This window comes from Thermobia domestica, chromosome 7 (assembly GCF_964235325.1).
Source record: "Thermobia domestica chromosome 7, izTheDome1.hap1.1, whole genome shotgun sequence".
NCBI classification, from domain to species: domain Eukaryota; kingdom Metazoa; phylum Arthropoda; class Insecta; order Zygentoma; family Lepismatidae; genus Thermobia; species Thermobia domestica.
This window is the reverse complement of record NC_137460.1, coordinates 283,732,744-283,756,614: the sequence shown is the minus strand read 5'-3', so window position 1 is coordinate 283,756,614 and position 23,871 is coordinate 283,732,744. Positions and strand designations below refer to the sequence as shown.

Genomic DNA, 23,871 nt, shown 5'->3' with positions numbered 1-23,871 from the left:
GAAGAAATCATGCAATTTTGGGTGGCCTTCAGCCTGAAAATTACAAACCCCATAAATCTTTCACTGATTACGGTTCGAATGATTCACGCAACAGTAATACTATGTAGCGGATTTTAAATTGAATTGGAGAATTCTGATATTAAAAAAAACGACATAAGAATTTTTTTTTTGATTCGTTGAGGAATCTAGTGATTGGTAGGTCCCGTTGTTCATGGTATGTTGAGGGAGTAATGCATGACCCAACTAAGCACGTGAAAATTGATAACGTTTGTCAAGCGAACAAAATGATTGCATATAAAGTGTTTTAGAGCTGTCCACGTTTGAGTTCAACTAAATGGCAATTGAGCATTATAAATGATTTAGGGCTATTTTCAAGATGCCAAAAGGCTGATTTAGAGTGGCATCCTTACATGAATTTAAAGTTATAATGAATGCGTATTTTAACGTGATGCCAATGGCCATTATAGGGCGGATCACTCCGTAGATAGTTACTCCTTCTTGCTTCCCGAATGCCTAGCTTGTGAATGATAGATGAGTAGGAACCGTTTGCTGTGCATGTGCTAGTAGAGTTTTACTTTGCCGTAGCCAATAAGATGTTTGTTGAAAATAAGATTAAGTAATGATTCTATCAGCTAAAAATCGCGTGCTCGCTAATGTTGTAAAGATCCGTGCATTAGTATTGATGCCTATGTACCTGTTATAGTTGATGATTTGGTAAAAATAGAAGTTTGTTTGCGAGTACTACTGATAATTAAAAAAAAAAATGTAAGTTTTCATATATATGTATTTAAATAACAGCAAGACAAGAGGGATTGTTTTGTGAGTTGACCTGCTATTCTAAATTTATTTGAAACATTTTAATGAGTCTTTCGTTTTGCCGTATGAGTAATATGATTATTGAAACTTGAGACTTTAAATGTTTTTGCATTCCTTTAGAATTTTTGTTATTTAGTAAGTTGTGATACAGTATTTTAAATAATCAATATACAAGTAATGTTATAAGTATTTTGCGAAATGCTTGTTTTGAAAATTGTCTTGTTTTATTAATGTTTTTTGTGTATGAATATATACATTAATTTATATTATAATTTTAATGCTACATTATGTGTTTATATTTAGTAGTTGAATATTACAAAATAGTTTTGAATAAAAAGGTTTGAGTATTGAACAAGTTTGTTGTAAAAAAAAAAAAAAAGGTGCATATACACACATTACACTACACTAAATACACATATTAGGAATTTCGCCTTTAGCGTTTGCACCGTTGTTAGGCAACACTTCCGAAATATACACATTTTCTATTATGGTTTAGTAATTAAGTATTTTTGTGTTAATGTCTACCAGTATATTCATTTAGTTTCAGGTGTTTACTATGATTTCAAATATATTATATGTTCAGTGAAAAAGATTGGAAAATCAATTGAAACATCCACTCATGGTAAGAAACCTACAGTTGAAAAAATAAATAGATAAATAAATAAGTGAATGAAAGAAAAGGACTTATAAACTGCAAATTTAAATGAATAATATGTACATTTTTATTAATGGTGGTATAATGGTGGCTTAAATGAGGGATTATAAATATAACAGGTGGCTTTAACAACAGGTGGCTTATCGTCTTATAGGTTGAATAACCTTATAGTTAACAAGCGAAAAGTGATCCATTATGTACAGTGATGTACCAACATACCGATTTCCATGGTGAACTTCCAGTGAATTGAACCTATATACAGGATGTTCCACAATATAGTAATTTCTTCAGTGATACTTAACAAAGACCATTAACCCTCTGGCGGCCGCGGTTCTCTACACAATTGAATCACTTACAGATTCATCTATTTTTGTCCTAGACGTCCAATATTCAATTCCATTTTCTGAGCAATGGTTTCTAATTGTTTCTATAATTCCTCTGTCAGCATTGCTTCAAATTGTTCTAAAACACTAGCCTCCATATTGATATGAGTTAAAAGCAACTATTTCAAAGTACAAAAATATAAATGTATCAGTTTGTGACGAAAATAAGAAACATGCACTTAAAACACGAAACACTAAGAATTTTGATATTACGACCATTAGCAACCAATCCTTGTTTTATTCACAGCTCAGATTACACTTTGCGAAGTGCTTCAATATAAAATAACCACAGATATAAACTAGTACCATATAGAAAACATTGTCTGTTATTCATAAATGCATAGTAAGGCGGAATCTGCGGAATTTGCCCGTTTTCATCTCGTAAGTCGTAGATCACTTGCTCACTGGTATAGCGTAAAGAAACCTCCTAAGCATAATCCACTCACCATTTTTAGCATAAAATTTAAATCTGTTCTTCTACTCGTAGGGTCTTCATTCTAGTGAGAGTAACGTAAGAAAAAATAAAAAGTTTTCTAAATGAGTTACATGTCTGGCTAACTGCTGACACGAAAAATTTAATATCAATCGATTCAGCCATTTCTCGAGCTAATACCAGATTAGGTTGATGTCAATTTTTTTTCCACTGAAGTATAGTATGCAGATTGTTCGTCTTCTCTCTCTTGAATGTTTATTTCCGAAAACACTGCTGCAGGCGACACTTTTTTAAAAGTAAAAAAGGCTAGTGTGCCAACTGTCCTTTCTCTAACAAGAGAGACCACTCACATTATAATATTTGACGTACAGTTTTAATCCTGTTCCCGTCTTTATGATACCCATTTGAATGAACGTAACGCAATAAAATGCCACTTAAATGAACACGCTCAACATATTAAATATTTATTTCAAACAGTTCAGCTCCCTGTATTTTAGAATGTGATGCATAACATATTTCTTCAATTTTTCGATACTCAGATTGTAGTATTTATCTTCGCATGCCCTTTTTACTTTTAGCGTAAAAAACAATAATGAAGAGTGTTTCACGATGCTAATAACACACGAGAGGCATTGTTTGCAAAAATTCTGTAAAAGCAAAATTCCAAACCTAGTAGGCTATATATTTCGATTTTTGCGATTAGCATTAGAGCAGGTTATGATAAGCTCTATGTTGAGAGCACAAACATAGGAGCACTAGCAATAATCAGAAAGTAACGAAGGTGCAAGTGGTTGACCATATTACCTTACCATATATTCTTATCCTTTAATGGATTGTAGAAAATAACTAATTATTTCACTCATCGAATAGCGATAACGTGATTTGAAGTGAAACACTTCCACGTCAGTTCCTTAGAGAGCGTAAATGAGGGGCCAAAATTTAGAGTACGTAAAGAATAGAAGAAACGGATAATTTTAGTTTGTTATCTACGGACATAGTTGTATATTTTATATTGTATCACATAGTAACAAATGTGTTTCCCTCACTTATTACGGATAAGACAAATTCAATTTATATCCTTTGTGTTGAGAAGCGGAAAAACAGTTATTACCAACCACAAGTTTGATAATATTTCAACAATAAGGATTGGAAATATTTTCCTAACTTGTATCGGATTTGTACCCTTTACTTGCAACTATTCTACAACATACACTACGGAATAAATAACGTATTTCTTTTCATTTTTAGTAGTTAAGTTTAACAAATAACGAGTTTGTGCTTTATACAATTTAGAAATTTGTAAGAATATCCCTAGCTTGAAACTACAAAGAAAGTTTCAATTCGTTCTATTTTAAGCCCTTTCGAATTCGAATATTTGTTTACGCTGCTCTGAGCCTATCGTAAGAGAATGCATATTTGACATCCTGCTATTCCTGGTAGAAGAGGCAAGTAACTCGTAAGTATTTTTTTTATGAAGAAGGAAGTATTAATGACCGTGCTGACAAACAATGAAAGAAATTTTGGTCGTAGTATTAAACTTGTTTCAAACTTCGTGATCAGAACATCTCCTACTCTGCGGATGGTATAATTTGAGACCGTTTCATTTCTTTTAGGCAAGTGAAATGAATTGAGATCATATTTGAGAATATAAAAGAATGAAAGAATATCCCGGGTACAAACCATGAAAATTTCCCAACCATTCTATTTGAAACATGTTTGGAACTTTAAGAGCTATTGCCAGTTACTTTGATTCTAGCTGGAGAGAATGTAATTTGAGATCACGTCTTTTTTATTAGGTGAGTGAAATAAATTTTGTTACTCTGCTTTTAGATTTTAGACATAAGTGAGAATGGACATAGATACAAGTCCCGCAGAATTTTTGTATTTTTTATTTAAGAACAGCTTTAGGATAGAAGATTAAGAATAGATTTATCAATACAAAATAACTATGCAAAGTATCTTTTTTGACAAAATAGAATCTTAATATATTTAAAAAAATGTGCCCGACGGTTTCTTCCTTTTGGGTTCCCTTTAAAGGGGGGTGGTTATTATGACTACAAATCGATTTCTAAGTAACGTTAGTTTCAGTTATTGTTATGGGGCAGCAGCATTTTAACAGATAATGTTCTCGTTGTACTTTTAGAAAGGGTTTTTTATAAGCGACTTTTCGTTCTTCTATATAGAACTCCTGTAGATCATCATTATTAATTAAGTTCATTTCAGAGCGATGTTAAGTAAAATTTCTTTGTGGGTTACTGAGATGTACGCATATAATGCCAGCCAAGTGTTATTTATTTATTTATAAATTAGCCCTGTAAAGTCAACATTAAGAATATTATCTTAAATACGAATTTATTAAGTACATCCCGATTTTCGAACAAAATTTCTTAGTAGGATAGAAAACTGCACCGTCTAAGCTGCATTTCATTCTTGAATGTAGGTTTACATTAGTAGAGCACGATGATGGGTGAATCCAAGTTTTTATGAGACAAAGATTTAAACTGCTTTAAAAAAAATTATATTCCACTTTTATTATATTTCTTACACGGGGGAATATATTCTATGATCCGATCGAAAGTGCAGGAACGTGAGAGTACAACGAACCAAGACAGACGAAAAGGTTATGGAACTAATGGTTTATAGTTTACTTGTGTATCAGTTTTCTGATATATTTTGTGTTCCCACGTATTTTTCCCTTTCTTTAATTTGCACTTTTCTCAATTTTTAAGACACTATGTTCGATTGAATTCCAACAAAATATGAGTTTTCTATCATTTTGCCAGTACTTGTGTGTGTTGATAGATTCTCAAATACTTCATACTGCCTTTTTGGACAGGTCCTTTTTTTTTTTTTTTTTTTTTTTTTTTTTTTTTTTTTGCATTTGAAGCTGTAAACGCGGAGTTATTTCATACAAAATCAGGAAGTCCACGAGAGAAGCCTTAAAAATTAAAGTTAGATTTTCATTTCAAGTGAAATTGACGTTTGAGTAGAACTGGCTGATGACTCAAAGCTTAGAGAATACAAGCTTGGGTGTCGTTTCCAAGCTTATGAATTACACTTCACAACAATTTCCATTATCAAACATAGATTTCTTTAATTTGTACTATTGTTTTCTTTTAAGATTATAGCCTGCATTCTCCGTTTTTTGTAGACTACTTACAGTCTTATCTAGGACACTTCTCTCATGCCTTTTTCTTCCTTGTAATTGTCTATTTTCGTTGCCTCTCTTTTCTCGTTGGTTGTAACTCAGTAGGTTACGATTATGCATTTTAAATATTGCATCGTCTCTGAAGTTTAAACTTAATCCTTTTCTCCTTCGTTTCGTTCTGCTTTTTAAAATATTTTCTGAATTTAAAAATTACTCTAATAGCATATACCTTACAAAAATAGAAATCCTAAAAGAGCAGGGAGTGAATCAAAAAGGTACTTTCTCTTCTTTGTATTCAGTTAAATATGATGTTACTATTTGGGTGAATCCTTCCCGATTAATTCTCATCAGTATTGTCATAAAATCAATAGGATAAAGCGCGAGTAAAATGGAATTGAAACAAGAAACTGCTGGCAATCAACAGGGATATCATCTAAAAGTTTGTTCTTGGCTTTCTTTTCATTCTTCCGAGTATCATTTTGTTATGGTTTGTTTACCTTTTCTATTTTGTCTATTGCCAAACAATATCTGGAATTACAAACATGTATTACAACGAACATTAACAAAACGGAAGTGATGTTCGCCTGTTTCAGGTTATTTCGAGAGAAATTAATTTTGTTTATAACAAGTTTTCGGCTTCGTTTGTAAATATTTATAATTTGTGCTAAAGTAACGTATGATTTTTCTCTTGTTTTCGTTGTTCTTTCTTCTCGCGATATTCTTTACTATATATTGAGCTAAGTTCTCAAATTAATTTTCTATTTTACCACTTGATGTTATCCCATGCCTCTGGATTAGTCTGGCCTCTGGATTTTTCTAATATCAATAGTGTTCTTATTTCTACCAGGGTCATATTGAGAAGCTGTGAGGGGTGTAGACTTAAAATCATTAACAAGGCGCACTGAATGTAAAATATGGACGTTATAACATATGCGTATTTTTTATTTAACTTGCTGATAAACAGTTGTATGTGGAGTATTATTACAAACTATCCTCGCACACCGTTTAAACGCCCAAAATTGTAAGTTTCAAAACCACATAATGTTATTCCTTTACACTCAATAATACATCTACATCAAACATAAGGTGAAGACCTTGGAGGGCCAGGGAAGTGACTTTTGAAGTAGATAAATTTATGTCTAGGAAATTGACTCCATAGTGAAATACAGATGGTGATCAGAAAAATGGAAACACAAGAACGAAATTGCAACTTACCAGATTAGTATGGTGTCGGGCCACCTTTCGCCTTCAGTACAGCCTTGATGCGACGTGGGATGGAGGCATAGAGGTCGTGAATGGTAGCAAGTGGAATTTTACACCACTCCTCGTGCAGGGCATCGGCCAGTTCTGTGAGAGAGGATGGAGGTGGAAATCGTCGCCGGAATCTTGTTTCCAAGACGGACCACAGATGTTCGATTATGTTGAAATCTGGTGATTGGGCAGGCCAGGGAAGGTGTTGAACGTCATCCCGATGTTCCTCAAACCACTCTGCAACAACTCCAGTTGTGTGAATGGGTGTATAATCAACCTGGAAGACGGCGTCACTGTCCGGGAACAACATCCGGAGCATAGGATGCAAGTGGTCTCCAAAATTGCGACATAATCGTTGGCAGTTATTCGTCCGCTAAGTTTGACCATAGGCCCACAACATCACCAAGCCGCCGAGATGTTTCACAGTTGGGCGGAGACACTGCAGATCATAAGCTTCTTTGGGTGTTCTCCACACATAAACACGGCCCGTGGTTGCGAGTAGGGTGAAGGATGACTCATTTGACCATATCACACGTTTCCAGTCCTCAACGGTCCAAGCTGCATGGTCGCGGCACCATTTGCGGCGTGTGAAAGCGTAATGGTCCCTGATGAGCGGCTTGGCACGTGCAACACGACCCTTTAAATTCAAGTCATGTATTTCGCAGCGGACTGTGATTGTCGAAACACGGTGGGGGGTGCTGGTTGAGTTCCTCCGCCACTTGCTCCGCAGTGGCACGACGGTTCTGGGTGACAATGCGCTTTAATACCCGGCGTGACCTGTCAATCATGATTTTATTCCGCTTCCCCGATGTGGTTTTCCCGTGTGTCGTGTAGGCCGTCATCACCTTCGACACTGTCCCACGGGGCACACCTAACATAGTGGCCACTGCCGTCACACTCACTCCAAATAACCGCGCACCAACAATTTGCCCTCTTTGAAAATCTGATAGGTGTCCCATTTTACACTACCTCCGTCTGAGGCAGCCACTGGACACTGCTGTTCCACTGCGCCTGACGTAGTATGGAGACCGACCTAACACACCACCACCATCGATCCGGCGCTGCACGTGCCACATCACTGCCAACCCATACATCTGACGTGTTGCCTACAACAGGATTTTTCATTTTTCTTATCACCATCTGTATATAAGCTGGGAGGATAACCACGACACAATTCACTCATTGGTATACCCTCGAGTGGAGTGCGATGAGGTTTTTAAAGTTTGCATATTGTGATCCGGAGAGTGGTTTTCCGATTATAAATAAAACTTATTGGAAACGTCATGTATAACTTGGTTCCCTTTTATGATGGGGACCTCAATTGAGCTGTCTGAAACAGTGAACACAGTGAAAACAGTGAACTAAATGCATTTTCAAACTATCAGCAACCAGGTTAAACTTTGTAGTTTTTCATAATTTGTGATAAATTATCACTTTTGGAAACAGTGGTAGATAAACTCACATGAAAAGGTGATGTAAAAATGTGGCAATGTACCTTTTTTGTGGTATTTGACATCCCGTGTTTCCAGTTTTACACATACTTGTTGACAGCTCGAAAATGGAGTTATGATAGTTCACTTTGGTTTCAGACAGTTTAATTACTATTGATGCACTGTCACTATATATATATATATAATATATATATATATATATATAGTGGCAGTGCATCATATACATATATAGCATTTAACTTTTATTACTTTGATCTGTTTACATGACAAGAAGGAAGGACATCCTTACCTTATATCAGAGATTTTTCAATTCTGCATTATCATGACATCATTTATTACTTAAGACATCTTTATTCACTTTATTTAGTATATCCCTTTCATACTGCATTAACATAAACGATTGAAGGTTGTCTTTCCGAGGTTCGCTCTTAATCCTTATTTTATAATATTGAGTTTCAAGAAAAGCTTATTTACAACTTCCTCTCTACATGTGTAAGAGGGATAGTAAGGAGGAACTTGTACATTTTAAAGAGGTATGTATAACATAAGGCACACATGTGATATTCATATATAATTTTGAACGCACAAGTAAGGCAGGACTTGCAAGTTTACTCTGATTTCCTACATCCCTGGTTCAATATCGCTTTAACATGCTTCCTCTTCATAATCACTACTTATATATTCAATATCATATTCACTCACAACATCTCCTTGTGATGTCTTGGACTAAATATCTGCATAAAATTTTAGTTCTTCGATAGTTTTCCCTTTATCTATGCCACAGATTTGGTCATTGCATTTGAGGGTAGTACGTGTTTTAAATCAGAAATCCGCCTTGGATCGAAACACACAAAGTCTTGGTAAATGTTTTCGTGTTTCGAAATCCGGTTAGTCACACTTTGAATGATTTTGTTAAGGACATCACTGAAAACGCACGGGCTGAAACTTTTCTCTTCTGTATTCTTTGATTTCATGACATGCCAATTCAGATCATGCAACGATATTATATATTTGTGAATTACTTCCATTTTTCTTGTAGCTATCTTGGGGAAAGGTACTACTTAAAAGTGCAGATTCTGTTGTTAAGAAGAAGAAGAAAAAACATATAGAATATATGTTGATTTTAGATAGATAATCTCTATTTGTGGTTACAGTAATAAAATAGAATTTTTGTTTCGGTTTGCTATGGCAACTGGTATTTATTAATGGAGATTACATAATAAAAAGTAGTTGTGGTGAATGTGATGTGTCTAATTTGAAAGTTATGCAATCACTAGTTATTGCAAATATACGTATAAATTAAAGGTGCCTGATAGTGGTGACTTATCTTAGTATTCGAACTGGGCTAATGTGACGAAAAATACGTTAAATTTAATTATAACGATACAATCGAACGAATACATTCTATGGTTTGTTATTATTTGATCACAGCAAAACGCATGCCTCCTGCTGGTTTCTTCGGAACCTACCCCTCTCCAACTCCCTACTACCCGTACAAACTCCCGCTTAAGCGACACCCAATCTGCTACGCTCCTTGTGGATTACAAGGACATTCTTTTTGTTAACCAGAGTTACCTTATTGCCAACACCTGGTGTGAAATGCCACGTAAATTCCGCGTGGTCAACAACTCAGTTTCAGAACCAGAGCGCACTAACGGATGCAACATACATATTTTGAGTTTTGTATCTAAGTACTATGAGAATCGTCAAAGTAATTTAAATGATATTTTTATTACTTGTTTATGGTAATGAACAATTTGTTAAACCATTAATTTTTATTTTAACAGAGTGTGACGTGAAAAGTCACGAAATATCAAAACTGTATGCGAGGTGGCAATAATACCATCACATGCCAGCACATGATTCGGGTTCTACTTTCCTAGTGTAATCATTAGCAAAAAGAATTCACACCTGCGGAACTATTTCCAAACAAGCAAACGGAGTGAAATGAATAGTATATACCCAATCAGGAAAGTCCAGAGGATTAGTAAAATGTATTCGCATTAATATTAATTGTATTTAAGCGCAGATCTCAACGTTAACAAACTTAAAAACAGAAACGTAATGAAACGACATAATGATCTTACTTTTTTCCAGACACTATTATGTTTTCACCTTGAATATACCATGAAACCATTGCCTTCAGCAATCTTACAAACACACAAATCTTAAAAGATATGGTTGGTAAATACTCTTTACATCTCTTATACGGTACAGCTTCTATACAGTATTCATACAGTATACGGCACAACTTCTACACAGTATTCATCTTAACTTCTTTCTCCATAACTAAACGCAGCGAAATGATAGCTATTCCACAATAAGTTACTAGGTTTGGACACACACCTGCTCGAATCACAGATAGCGTAGTGAGTTATCAAAATTGCCAGAAGGCCATTTTATAACTTTTACGTTTGTAAAGAAAAGTTTAATCGAATATTTCTGATTCAGGCCTACACATCTGGGATAACAATGCTACCAACTTGAAATGTACAAAATATAGCTAGAGGACCAAATATTTAAACATGTACAAATTTTGCCCTGAAATCCAAATTGAAAGGTTGAATATAATAAAAATTCAAAGATAGAGTAGTCACATAGATAGATTATTTGATCTCTGTGGGTTCAAACTTCAGAAAAACGATCATATGGCATTTCATATATTTGGCTTAAAAGCCGTTGCTTGTAGGAAGCGCAAACCGTTGGCCGCTAAGTTAGTCCGACGCTGATTTCTTCCGGCGTTTGGTCTACCATGCAGTGACATGTTTAATTATATTCGGTATTTAATCTTCTAGTATAAGAATTATAGGAACCATGACCTATAAACATTTCCATCGTTTCTTTGTTTAAATCTCTTTTCCCTTTCCTAATTTTAAGTTCGGTATATATTATGCCAATTTGTCCTTTTATAATTATTTTTTACCATCATATACATTTTCTTTTGATAATTGCGTTTAGCTACATAATAGGAATTGTTCCAAATATTTCTTAAACGTTCACTTATTTCTCTTTAATCCAATTTTTTATTACTTCTCTTAGTTAGCTAACCACTAACATTTAAGGAGACTGGCGTTCTAAGAATTAGTAGCTCCTTCCTTCAATTGAATCCTTTCAGTTTATGTCTGATAGCTGGACATCGTACATGGCAACACGCATGCCCCGAAATATGACATGCCAGTATATTTCTCCAATAGGAGCAAGAAAGAATGAATATTTCGCCATCACTTATAGACGCACTAGATAGATTTGATAAACTACATTCACGTTGAATTCTAAGAGAGAAAAATTAATACAAACAAAATTAATATAATAATATGCATCATGCTGAGACAGAGAAAGCATGGCGGGAATGACTTTTCTTAGTTTTGTTATGTAATGTTTTGACAGCGTAAATAAATCTTCGAAAATAATATTTACAAGCTCTCGCATGAACACGCGTTCAAGTATCGGCTGGTACAAGCTATATTTTGCTCTGAAAACACATTATTTTTTAAATAATAATTTGTTTTCTACTTTTCTTGTAGATATCTTAAATTTTATTGGCCAGTGCTTAGTGGAGGCTAGTGTTGGTCAAATATCATTAACTTCTATTTCTTTCTTTTAACTGCGTGGGTTATTCCTGTGGCAATAAAATCATGGTTTATGTCGTTGTTAGAACCTTGTAAATATAATCGTAACGTTCATAATGATTTTCGCTGTTTTTCCAAAAGTTTACACATCCTTTCTCTCTCTCATTTGTGTGTTGCGTTTATCCCAGCTTTGCTACGGCAAATCACGATTTCTTCCGTACATACGTTGTATCATAAACCGAAGCTGGGGAGAACGGTAGACAAAGCATAGATACCGTAAAAAGGGAAAAGTGAGCAAATGATCAAATTAACCTCAGATATTAACAAACTAAAATTATCTTCTGGTGCAAATCATAAAACCTGGTTAAACTGTGCAGAAAATGTGATAATACTGAATGTAATTTACACAATTTAAAAGAACATCGAAAAGTTACAAATGAAAAAGTAGCTTTTACTGTATATATTTTCGGCCGTGTTAACTTTTTTTATTTCCACTTTTATCTTATTTTATTTTCTTTTAATACTGTACTGTGTGGCACAATTGATAAATTAAGATTTCACTTAATCAGAATAATCTTCGACCGGTCAACTCCTTCAGAGGCGTTGCAGTTAATAGGATCTCAGGCGTTCCACGTCGGATTATCCCAAGGGTCCGCTGGAGTCTTCTGCAGACAGTAATAAGCGATCGTTCAAGCAGGCACAATTACTCCTTCCTTTTCAATGATATGGAGCCAGAATTTGTCACAAAACTGAGATTACAAACGAATGTTAGGGTGCTAAAACATATGTACTAGTCACTTCACTGCTGATTTCTGCACAATATTAGAAAAAATTATTTTACACGGAGGCGTATGAAAATATCGTACAACCACTGATGATAAACAAACAAAAAATTGGATCTCACGTATTCAAACGGTGATTTAGCTTTCGAAGCTCAATCCGTACAATTGGAGCTCTCGTAAGAGTATAACATGAGTTTACTTTAGAACAATGCACTCCACTGTTTAATCCTACCAATCGTTTCTAATCTCAGTTTTGTGTGACAAACCCGAAAAAAAATAACAAGATATTTCGATAATACCGAAAACAATAAAAGATAAAAGGGGAAATAAAACAAGTTAAAACGGCGGAAAATATATACCGTAAAAGCTACTTTATCATTTGTAACCTTTTGATGTTCTTTAATTTGTATGAATTATATTTGCTATTATCATATTTTCTGTAAAGTTTAACCAGGTTTTGTGATTTGCACATGATAATTTTAGTTTGTTAACACCTGAGCTTAATTTTATCATTTGTTCACTTTTCCATTTTTACGATATCTATGTTTTGTCTACCGTTCTTCCCAGCTTCGGTTTATGACACAATGTAGGTACGCAAGAAATCGTGATTTGCCGTAGCAAAGTTGGGATAAACGCAATAAACAAGTGACACAGAGAGAGAAGGATGTGTGAACTTTTGGGAAAAAAGCGAAAATCTATATGAACTTCCCGAATATATTTACAAAATTCTAACAACGACAGGAAACAGGATTTCATGGCCACAGGAATAATCCACGCAGTTAAAAGAAAGAAATAGAAGTGTGAAGATATTTCGCCAACACTAGCCTACACTAACCACTGGCCAATAAAATTTAAGATATCTACAAGAAACGCAAGCAGAAATATAGCTTGTACCAGCCGATATTTGAACGCGGTTTATTTCAAAAAATAACGTTCCGACGTATTCATGCGAGAGGTTGCGAATATTATTTTCGAAGTTTTATTTACGCTGCCCGAACATTACATAACAAAGCTAAGAAATGTCATTCCCGCATGGATTATTGGTGAGTACACCTCCTTCAAGAGGTACAACTGGCTTCGTAGATTTATGAAATCAACGTTCTAATTATCCTTAAAGAACTAGTGTGAATACAGTAAATTAGGGAAACCAATCTTTAAATCGTCGATTCCATCCTGTTCACCCCAACCATAGATAGGTGGGCAACATGGAAATTTTGAAATTCTTCTCTACCGTGAGAGATATGTTTTAAAACTTGATAACGTCTCTTCTTCGTAACTGTCTATATATTGTATCCTTGGTATTCTTCTTCCTGGTATTTCTATTGCATTTCCCGCTATCAGCATGGTGATCACATCGGAGTGCCGAATAAGATGGCAAAGCATAGTATTTCTTCATTTTCCTATTATTTTCATGATCTGTTGTCCTTCATTAGCAACCCTTAGTGCTTGTTCATTTCCTTTTCTTTCGGTCCATGATATACGCAACATTGTGCGCGAAGACCACATTCAAAGTGCTTCTAGCTTAGATATTTTAGCTTTTCTCAATGGAAATCCTCGATTGATCCTACATATATTTAGACTTAACAGTAACTTCTGAAGATAGTGGATTAAATTTGCCTGACCTTGATGTAGAAATACAATGTTTTTTTTTTCTGAGGCCAGATGTTAACCCATAAACATTTAAAGACCGTAAATAAACTAAAAATTGAAATGGAACCGGGGACAACTATATGGCAGTGTGGAGTTTTATGGCTGATTTGAGCATACGCCTTAGATTGTGCACCCAATTCGACAGCGTCTAAGACTCGTTCTAATTAATCTTCGTTCGAATGGCAGCCTGGAACTACAGTTTGCTTTTCAGGGAGTTAAGCATGGTAAGCTATGTTCGCTATTGAAACTAAAAGCGTTATATTCCTTAAAGGAAAGAGAAAAACCAAAAACAAAAAGATGGGAAATGCAGACTTTCTATTCTTAAAAGTTAAAATTTCGTTGTCCTGTCCATGCTTTCTGTCTTAGCATGATGCATATTGTTATATTCATTTTGTTTGCATTAATTTTCATACCTTAGAATTCAAAGTGAATGTAGTTTATCAAATCTATCTAGTGCGTCTCTAAGTGATGGCGAAATATTCACTCTTTCTTGCTCCAATTGGAGAAATATACTGGCATGTCATATTTCGGGGCATGCGTGTTGCCATGTACGATGTCCAGCTATCAGACATAAACTGAAAGAATTAAACTGGAGGAAGGAGCTAATATTTCTTAGAACGCCAGTCCCCTTAAATATTACTGGTTAGCTGACATGGAAAAGTGATAAAAAATTGGATTAAAGAGAAATAAGTGAACATTTAAGAAATATTTGGAACAATTCCTATTATGTAGCAAAAAGCAATCATCAACAGAAAATGCATATCACGGTAAAAATAAACCAAGAGATGACAAATTGAAAAAAAAATATACCGACTATTAAAACTAAAAAAAAGAAAAGGGAATTAAACAAAGAGACAATGAAAATGTTTACTGGTCAGGGTTTCTGTAATTCTTATTCTAGAAGATTAAATACCTAAAGTGATTAAACATGTTACTGCATGGTAGACAAAACGACGGAAGAAATCACCGTCGGACTAACCTAGCGGTCAACGGTTTGCGCTGCCTACAAGCAACGGCTTTTGGGTCAAATATAGTGAAATGTCATATGATTGTTTTTCTGAAGTTTGAATCCACAGAGATCAAATAATCAATCTATGTGACTACCATATCTTTGAGTTGTATTATATTCAATTTTTCAATTTGGATTTCAGGGCAAAATTTGTACATGTTTAAATATTTGGTCCTCTAACAATATTTTGTACATTTCAAGTTGGTAGCATTGTTATCCCGGATGTGTAGGCCTGAATCAGAAATATTCGATTAAACTTTTTTATACAAACGAGAAAGTTATAAAATGTTATAAAATGGCCTTCTGGCAATTTTGATGACTCACTACGGTACCTGTGTGTCGAGCAGGTGTTTCTAAACCTAGTAACTTATTATGAAATAGTTATCATTTCGCTGCGTTTTACTTATTTACAATTTTGACCGTTTAAACGGTCTGCGAGGCTAGTTTGTAATAATACTGAATATACAACTGTTGATAAGCCTGTTTAATAAAAAATACGCATATGAAATAACGTCCCTATGTTACAGTCAGTGCGCCTTATTTATGATTTTATGTCTACGCCCCTCACAGCTTCTCATTATGACCCTGGTAGAAACGAGAACAATATTGATATTAGAAAAAGCTAATGGAGATACATGGGTTAACATCAAATGGTAAGATAGAAAATTACTTTCAGAACTTAGCTCAATATATAGTAAAGAATATAAGGAGAAGAAAAAAAACAAGGAAAGCAAGAAAAAATCATACATTCCTTCAGCACAAATTATAACTCTTTATAAACGAAGACGAAAACTTGTTAAAAACAAAATTATCTTCTCTCGAAATAACGTGGAACAGGTGAACATCACTTCCGTTTTGTTAATGTTCGTTATAATACATGTTTGTAATTCCAGATGTTGTTTTGCAATAGACAAAATGGAAAAGAGGTATTCGGAAGAATGAAAAGAAAGCCATGAACAAACTTTAAGATTATATCCTTGTTGATTGCCAGCTGTTTCTTCTTGTTTTAATTCCATTTTACTTGCCCTTTATCTTATCGATTTTAGGAAAATACTGATTGGAATTAATCGCGAAGGATTCATCCAAATAGTAACATTATATTTCACTGAAGACAAAGAAGAGACAGTAGTTTTTTGATTCACTCCCAGCTCTTTTAGGATCTCCATTTTTGTAAAATGTATGCTATTAGAGTAATTTTTAAAGTCAGAAAATATCTTAACCCTTAATAGGGAACGTTATTTTTGTTCGCTTACAGGAAATGCGTGTCTCTGGGACACGGACATGTATAAAGTAATATCTTTTTTTAAAAACGTATGTGTAATGTAGAATAATGAAACTTTATATGTTGTACTTCGAGCAAAATATGATAAACAAGAATTACAAATATTAATTCGGTTTTATTGGAATATAAATTCGGAAAATATTTCAATATCTAAATAAAAATAGTACATAAATTTAAAAACTGAAAATTTTAAGTTAGTATAATTCTACATATTACTACCCTGCAAATATGCTATTTGTCCACATGTAGCTGCCCTGTTCAAATGTTCTATTAGTCCAAGAGCTTGGAAACGTTTAACGAACATGGTAGCTATAAATAGAGGTCGTCCGAAAGTGTCTTGAAAATGGTTAATACATGTCTTCGTTGCCTGATTTACAAATAGAACACAATATTAGGAGAGCAATAGGGGTTTTACTTTCAGATAGGTCAGTAGATCTGTAGTTTGACTTTGCTCTAATTTACTTCAAATTTGTTTCGATTTTCTTCCAACTTCATATTGAAATCTCCTGATTTATATCATCATCACATAAGTTAGACAGGATTTTTTTTCCCAGATTTCTTACATGGGTGACTATACCAGGCATCCCTCTATGTTTTGATGAAGAACCCTTCGGTTTCTTAGTGGTTCATATCAATTCCAAACAAACCTGTTCTTACCTCTGTATCTAAGGCCTTCGTTATCATATGAAACTTCACTAGGGCTGCTCACATTGACAGTTCTGTTATTACTTGAGCTGACACCTGGCACTGTATCAGAATTGGTATCGCCCTCACTGTCACTAGGTAATTCTTGACTTTGAGGAAAAAATTACGCGTCTCAGTCAGAATCTATTGAAGACAATAATATAAATTACTTCTGTACTTTCAACATTTTTGGAATTTTTACCGTGAAATAAGGATCTGCTGTACTTACGGTTTCATTCTTAAATTTCTTTCTCGAGGTACTAGGTCTATATTTTGCAAATACATAAAATCTCATACAAACAAAATAGTATGTTTCAAGAGCTCAATAGCTTTTATTTCATGGTAAATAAAAGTAAACCACAAAAATTTTTGAAAGCAAAACTCTCTTCAGGAAATATGGGTCAAATAATCACGCAAAAGTATAAACAATAATGGAAATGTGTGCCTCTTTCTAAAATCATCGATAAATGTTCACTCAGACATTACGCCAACAATGGACTACTGCGAAACACATACAACTAAATAATTGGAAGGTACTGAGAGAACCGATACATTGAGTGAATCAGTGTTGCCAATGTAAAACAAAGAAAAACCATATGTGTCTGACATACAAATATTTCCTCTTAAAGGTTAAAAAGCAGAAGGAAACGAAGGAGAAAAAGATTGAGTTTAAAATTCAGGGACGATGCAAAATTTAAAATGCATTTTCGTAAACTACTGAGTTATAACTAACCAGAAAAAAAAACAAAGGAAATAGACACTTACAAGGATGAAAAAGGATTACGCAAGTGCCCGAGATAAAGCTGTAAGTAGTCAACAAAAAACGGAGAATGCAGGCTAAAATCTCAAAAGAAAACAATAGTACAAATTAAAGAAATCCAGGTTTGTCAATGGAAATTCTTGTAAAGGGTGATGCACAAGCTTAGAAACGACACCCAAGCCTGTATCCTATGAGCTTTGAGCCATCAGCAAGTGCAAAACAAACAAACGTCAATTTCATTTGAATCATAAACTCTAACTTTAATTTTTAAGGCTTCACTCGTGAACTTCCTGATTTTATATGGAATAGCTCAGTGTTTACGACTTTAAGAGCAAAAATATAGACCTGTCCAAAAAGGCAGTATGAACTATGGGAAAAGCTATCAATACACACAAGTACTGACAAAATGATAGAAAACTCATATCTTGGTGGAATTTAGTCTAAAATGGTGTGAAAAAATCTTAAAAACTGAGAAAAGTGCAAATTAAAGAAAGGCAAAAATAAGTGGAAACACAAAATATATCAGAAAACTGATACACAAGTAAACTATAAACCATTAGCTCCATAACCTTTTCGTCTGTCTTGGTTAGTTTTACTCTCACGTTCCTGCACTTTCGATTGGATCATAGAATATATTCCCCCGTGTAAGAAATATAATAAAAGTGAAAAATAATTTTTCTTAAAGCAGTTTAAATCTTTGTCTCATAAAAACTTGGACTCAACCATCATCGTGCTTTACTAATGTAAACCTACATTCAAGAATGAAATGCAGCTTATACGATGTAGTTTTCTATCATACTAAGAAATTTTGTTCGAAAGACGGGATGTACTTAATAATATCGTATTAATGATATTCTTAATCTGGACTCTAAAAAGGCTAATTTATAAATAAATAAATAACGCTTCCCTGGTATTTTATGAGTATAACTCAGTAACCCACAATGAAATTTGCTTTAACATCGTTCTGAAATGAATTTAAATAATAATGATGATCTATAGAGAAGTTCTACATCTCTATGTAGAAGAACGAAAAGTTGTTTATAAAATACCCTTTTCAACAGTACAACGAGAACATTATCTGATAAAATGTTGCTGCCCCACAACAAAAATTCAAACTAACGTTACTTAGAATTCGACTTGTAGTCATAATGACCACCCCCCTTTAAAGGGAACCCAAAAAAAAGAAACCGACGTCGGGTACATTTTTAAAACATATTAAGATTCTATTTTGTCAAAATCGATACTTTGCATAGTTATTTTGTATTGATAAATCTATTCTTAATCTTCTATTCCAAAACTGTTCCTTAATAAAAAAAAACACAAAATCCTGAGGGACTTGTATCTATGGCCATTCTCACTCTATCTAAAATCTAAAAGCAGAGTAACAAAATTTATTTAACTCACCTAATAAGAAAGACGTTATCTCAAATTACATTCACTGCAGTTAGAAGCGAAATAACTGGCAATAGCTGTTAAAGTTTAAAAGATGTTAAAAATAGAATGGTTGGGACATTTTTCATGGTTTGTACTTGAGATATTCTTACTTTCCTTTATATATTCAAATAAGATCTCAATTTATTTCACTCGGCTAAAAGAAATGAAACGTTCTCAAATTATACCATCCGCAGAGTAGGAGCAGTTCTGATCACGAAGTTTGGAACAACTTTAAAGCTTGTTTTTCATTGTTTGTCAGTACAAACATTAATACTTCCTTATTCATTAAAATAAAAAAAAAACTCGCGAGCTACTTGCCTCTTCTACTAGGAATAGCTAGATGTCAAAGACATACTTCTACGATAGGCTCAGAGCAGCGCAAACAAAAAAAAATCGAATTGGAAAGCGCTTGAAATAGAATTCAAACTTTCTTTGTTGTCGCCACCTAGGGATGTTCTTATAAATTTCTAAATTGTAAAAAGCACAAATCGAAATTTGTTAAACTACTAAAAATGAAAAGAACTAGGTTATTTATTCAGTAAAGTTGGTTGTAGAATAGTTGCCACGATCATCGCCATGAAACCAAAATTCAAATACCCGCTCACCGCATTCCACACATACAAACAGACAGAATATGTGGCGCCACAGTAACATAGTACTATATGACTGTACAGAGACACCCAGTGAGAAAAATATGAACTACCACCAATCTGTTTACAGTTCAGGGTTTTACTAACAGATGACTGAATCAATTTTCATATTTAGTGGGAAGTAATGCCTAATGTGCAAAGTAACCCGGTGTTACAGTAGCTAGTTACCACTGTAAGCGAAATGAAATATCAAAATTCAATGTGGCAAATCATGACACAAAACTAGAAAAACGTTTGGGAAGGAAGGAATTCATATAACTAAGGAATTACGTCCCTAATATATTGTGTTAATTTGGAACACAAATATACGAGCAAAGAAAGCATTTCAGGATGATACCTATAAAATACTTAGGAACGTAAAGAACACATTCAACACGTAAGACATCTAAGTTTATCCTAAATACAGAATTTTGCGCTGTCCTCGTTTACCAACATTCTGCGTAATGAACTAATCTGCATAGCAATCTTATTTTTACCGGCCATCTACCACATGCTGGTTAGCGTTGTTTGTACAATAATTCACACACCATGTACGTTCACTAAGACACTAAAGTGATTATACATTGAGAAATTTAGGTCCATACTCTAGAAATGATTCCTGGGAATGTAAAAAGTCGACTTCCTTCAAAGAAATGAGTGCAGCTATGAAATGGTTTGATGTATGGACCTCTATAATTAATGAACATCCATTGATGGTTAAAATATTCTTTCTCTTGTATTTTACTGTCTATCGAAGCCCTCCGGAAAAATGAGGCTAGACACATTTGAGCTAAATTCTAAGTAAAAACACAAACGTCCATAGTTCTTGTTCCAATATAATACATTCCACGTTTAAATTTGCAAAATTTTAGGATATATACCATTCTCACGATTTCTTATTTTACATAAGTCTCTATATAAATAAAACAATATTGTCGAGCACCCATATATGTGCAACAATTAGTGAGAAGTGTGTGATCAATAATAAAGAAATAATTAGTTTATCAAGATCTACACTGCATAAGATTTGTATTAGTCGTATCGATCTTATTTTTATTTGGTATACAGCTTATCTATCTGTGCCTTGCAATTTCCTAATTGTAGGTTACTAACTTACGGTCGAGATATCTCCCATATCTAAATATTTCTCGTGAAGTATTGCTTTTAGCCAACAAACTTTCCGAACGCATGTAACCGTATTATCAATCTGAGCCAATTAGTATATGAAAAATTGAACATTACCTTTCTGGGCGAAGTGAATTTAAACTTTTTGTTGTTAATTGTTGGAAGTCATTAGAGTACGACGCGCAAGTCTCCTGAACCACTATTTTTCTAGGCGTTTCTATATTCCTTTCAAATTCAGGATCTTCTTCTACTGGTAATTCTGATTTCACCTTATCAACGTTTAGTTTCACATCCAAAGAACACATAGCTGTATCCTTGTCCATTGTTTCCTCTCCTTCCGTTGTGGATAATATTAACTCTTTCTTGTCAGTCATCAGTTCGTATGTCCACCCTTTCCCTTCGAGTGGATCTTTCTGAGGTAAATCAAAAGCAATTTCTTCTTTGCACATCAATTCCAGCTTAACAGACGCCTCACCAGCCATTGTGAATTGAAATATAATAAGAATATAAAGACTGTTCTTATACTTCCCTTATATTTTATGTTGCCAGTCTTAATGAAATGATTTACAAGAACGTTCACAAAAGCAACTTTATATTAAAAATCATCTTCTTCTGCAGATCCTTATTTCCTTAGCCACGATCGCTCTCTAGGCAATTGTTTGTTTGTTTTTAGCAGCCGGAGGAAAGTGAAAAGGAACCCGGATGTATACTTCTTTAGTTCATATTTCGTTCAAGTGAGACCTTTTGTCGCTAGTGAGGCTCACTCTTACATACCGCTATTCTCGTGTTTCAGAAGGTATCCATCTATCTTTATCGTTTTAGCGGGAATAGCAAATCCTGTATTTCTGTATGCCATTGCGGTTTGATTGACTGTCAATGTCCCGTTGCGTATACCGGTACTAATTTTATTTAATACACGTGCTATTATTGCTTCAAATGCTACTTTTGGTTGTGACTTGTGCCGCGACTTAAGATAGTTAGTGCGAACAATTTAATATTTTAACACAATTTTTTCATTTGAGAACAATAACTGGTTGTGGCTTTTGTGTGTATGTGTAAGCATCTCTTGGAATAAGACGTTGATTTTTCGGTGCCATTTGATAACAGTCACTACCATCACTCACGCACCTACTGTAACTATTGGAGATCTCTTGCCCCAAACACTACACATTTCCCCCCACACAACCCAGGGCTGATCTTAAGCAGCACATGCGCTGTCATTCTCTTCAATGTTGCCGTACTTCCGTAACCTTTCATAAACAACCAAATTCAGCATAAAAAAAAAGAAAAAAACAATGAATGGTAGATAAAAGAAAAGGACAATAGAGTTAAGTAGCAACGTTGATTTTCAGGTAACGGGGTCATAAATCTCTAACAAATATCTCAAAGAACAGAAGGGAAAGTTTTGAGGACTTTTCAGATTCCATGATAAAAGCATCTTTAACTGTGTATGCCAGTATTCCAGGTCAGACAAACACTGCCCTTGTAAGGTGACCATAAGATATGCCAGGTGATACGCCAGGTGGCAGCACCCAATCGAAAATGGGTGGGTATAAAACGAATAACCTTCTGTAATTTCTAGCAAGTACCCAAGAATATAGTACTACGCAAGGACGCCCATTTCTCTGTATATTTGGAGGGGGACACACACGCAGAAGGTATATATATATATATCACGTCACGACAAATTTCATTCAAATTATGCCAAATATTACATATTCATAAGTACACTAGGGGACCGTCGGATTCGAATCCTTCACTTTGATAATGTGAGCCGTGGTACTCATGATCGAACTGATTCTCTTTACGTGGTGACGTACGTGTATCAATATGCAATTGTCGCAATTTATCAATATGTTCCTGTCGTACTAATAATTCACGATCTACTCTCTCTAATCTTTGCATTTCCTGAGTAATATTTTGATCATGTTCGGATTTTACGATAACAGCGGGCAATTTCTCAAAATGCTCCATTATCATTTCAACAGTAGCTTTATGGTGTTCACTGAAACTTTCTTAGGTTTGTTCGGTTTCATCTGACCGTTCACTGTTAAGTTTTAGAAATTGCCGTTGCCCTTGTACTTCTTCACCTATCTCACCTGTCTTTTCCGCGAGTTCTTTTACATATCCGTTTAATTCGCGTACGGCACTTTTCTGTTTATTCAAACAAAAACTAAGAACCTCGCATTTTCTGTCTGTGGGCACCTGGTGTTCTTCTATTTTCTCTACTTGGCCTTTTACCCCTTGCACTTCCTCTTTCAAAGTATCAATATCACGCTGTTGGGCCTCGGTGGTCTCTTTACTCTCAATCTCTACTGCTTGTATGGATCCCTGTAATTGCCCAAACTTTTCCTATATTCTTCGCTAAGTGATTCAGCGCGTTTGGTTAGGCTAGCTAATTCCAAACGTATTTCAGTAATCGTATTATTGAATTCAGTAATCAGTAATCGTACTACTCAAGCCATCAAGTCTACTTTCTAATTCAACTCAATTCTACGTCCACTCTTTCGCTAATTTGGTTATGCACTGTTTACATTCATTTGCTGATTCTGTTATTGACTGTTTGCATTCGCCTATTAATTCATCTACTCATTCTCTATTGCTTTCAATTTTATATTCTAAACGTTCACAGTTATTTTCTAGTTTCTGTTCTAATTTAGCAGACTGTTTCTCTAACAATGCTTGAATTTGTTCTAATGTAATTCTACTCTCTATATTTATTTAAGTTACAAACAACTAATTCACAATATAAAAGTGAAAAATACGAACGCCTAACTTCAACAACAAAGTGTAAACAAACAACTTTCTGA

General features: G+C 34.4%; 1 protein-coding gene across 1 annotated transcript in view; it reads right to left on the bottom strand.

The window, feature by feature from the left end:
* Positions 1-22,192, bottom strand: part of LOC145690980 (uncharacterized) — a 50,226-nt gene extending 28,034 nt beyond the window's left edge. Inside the window, exon 1 of the mRNA XM_081766456.1 lies at positions 21,179-22,192. Within this exon, the coding sequence (XP_081622582.1) occupies positions 21,179-21,543 (365 nt within the window). The 5' untranslated portion in view covers positions 21,544-22,192. The remainder of the gene's footprint in view (positions 1-21,178) is intronic.
* Positions 22,193-23,871: the final 1,679 nt, after the last annotated feature.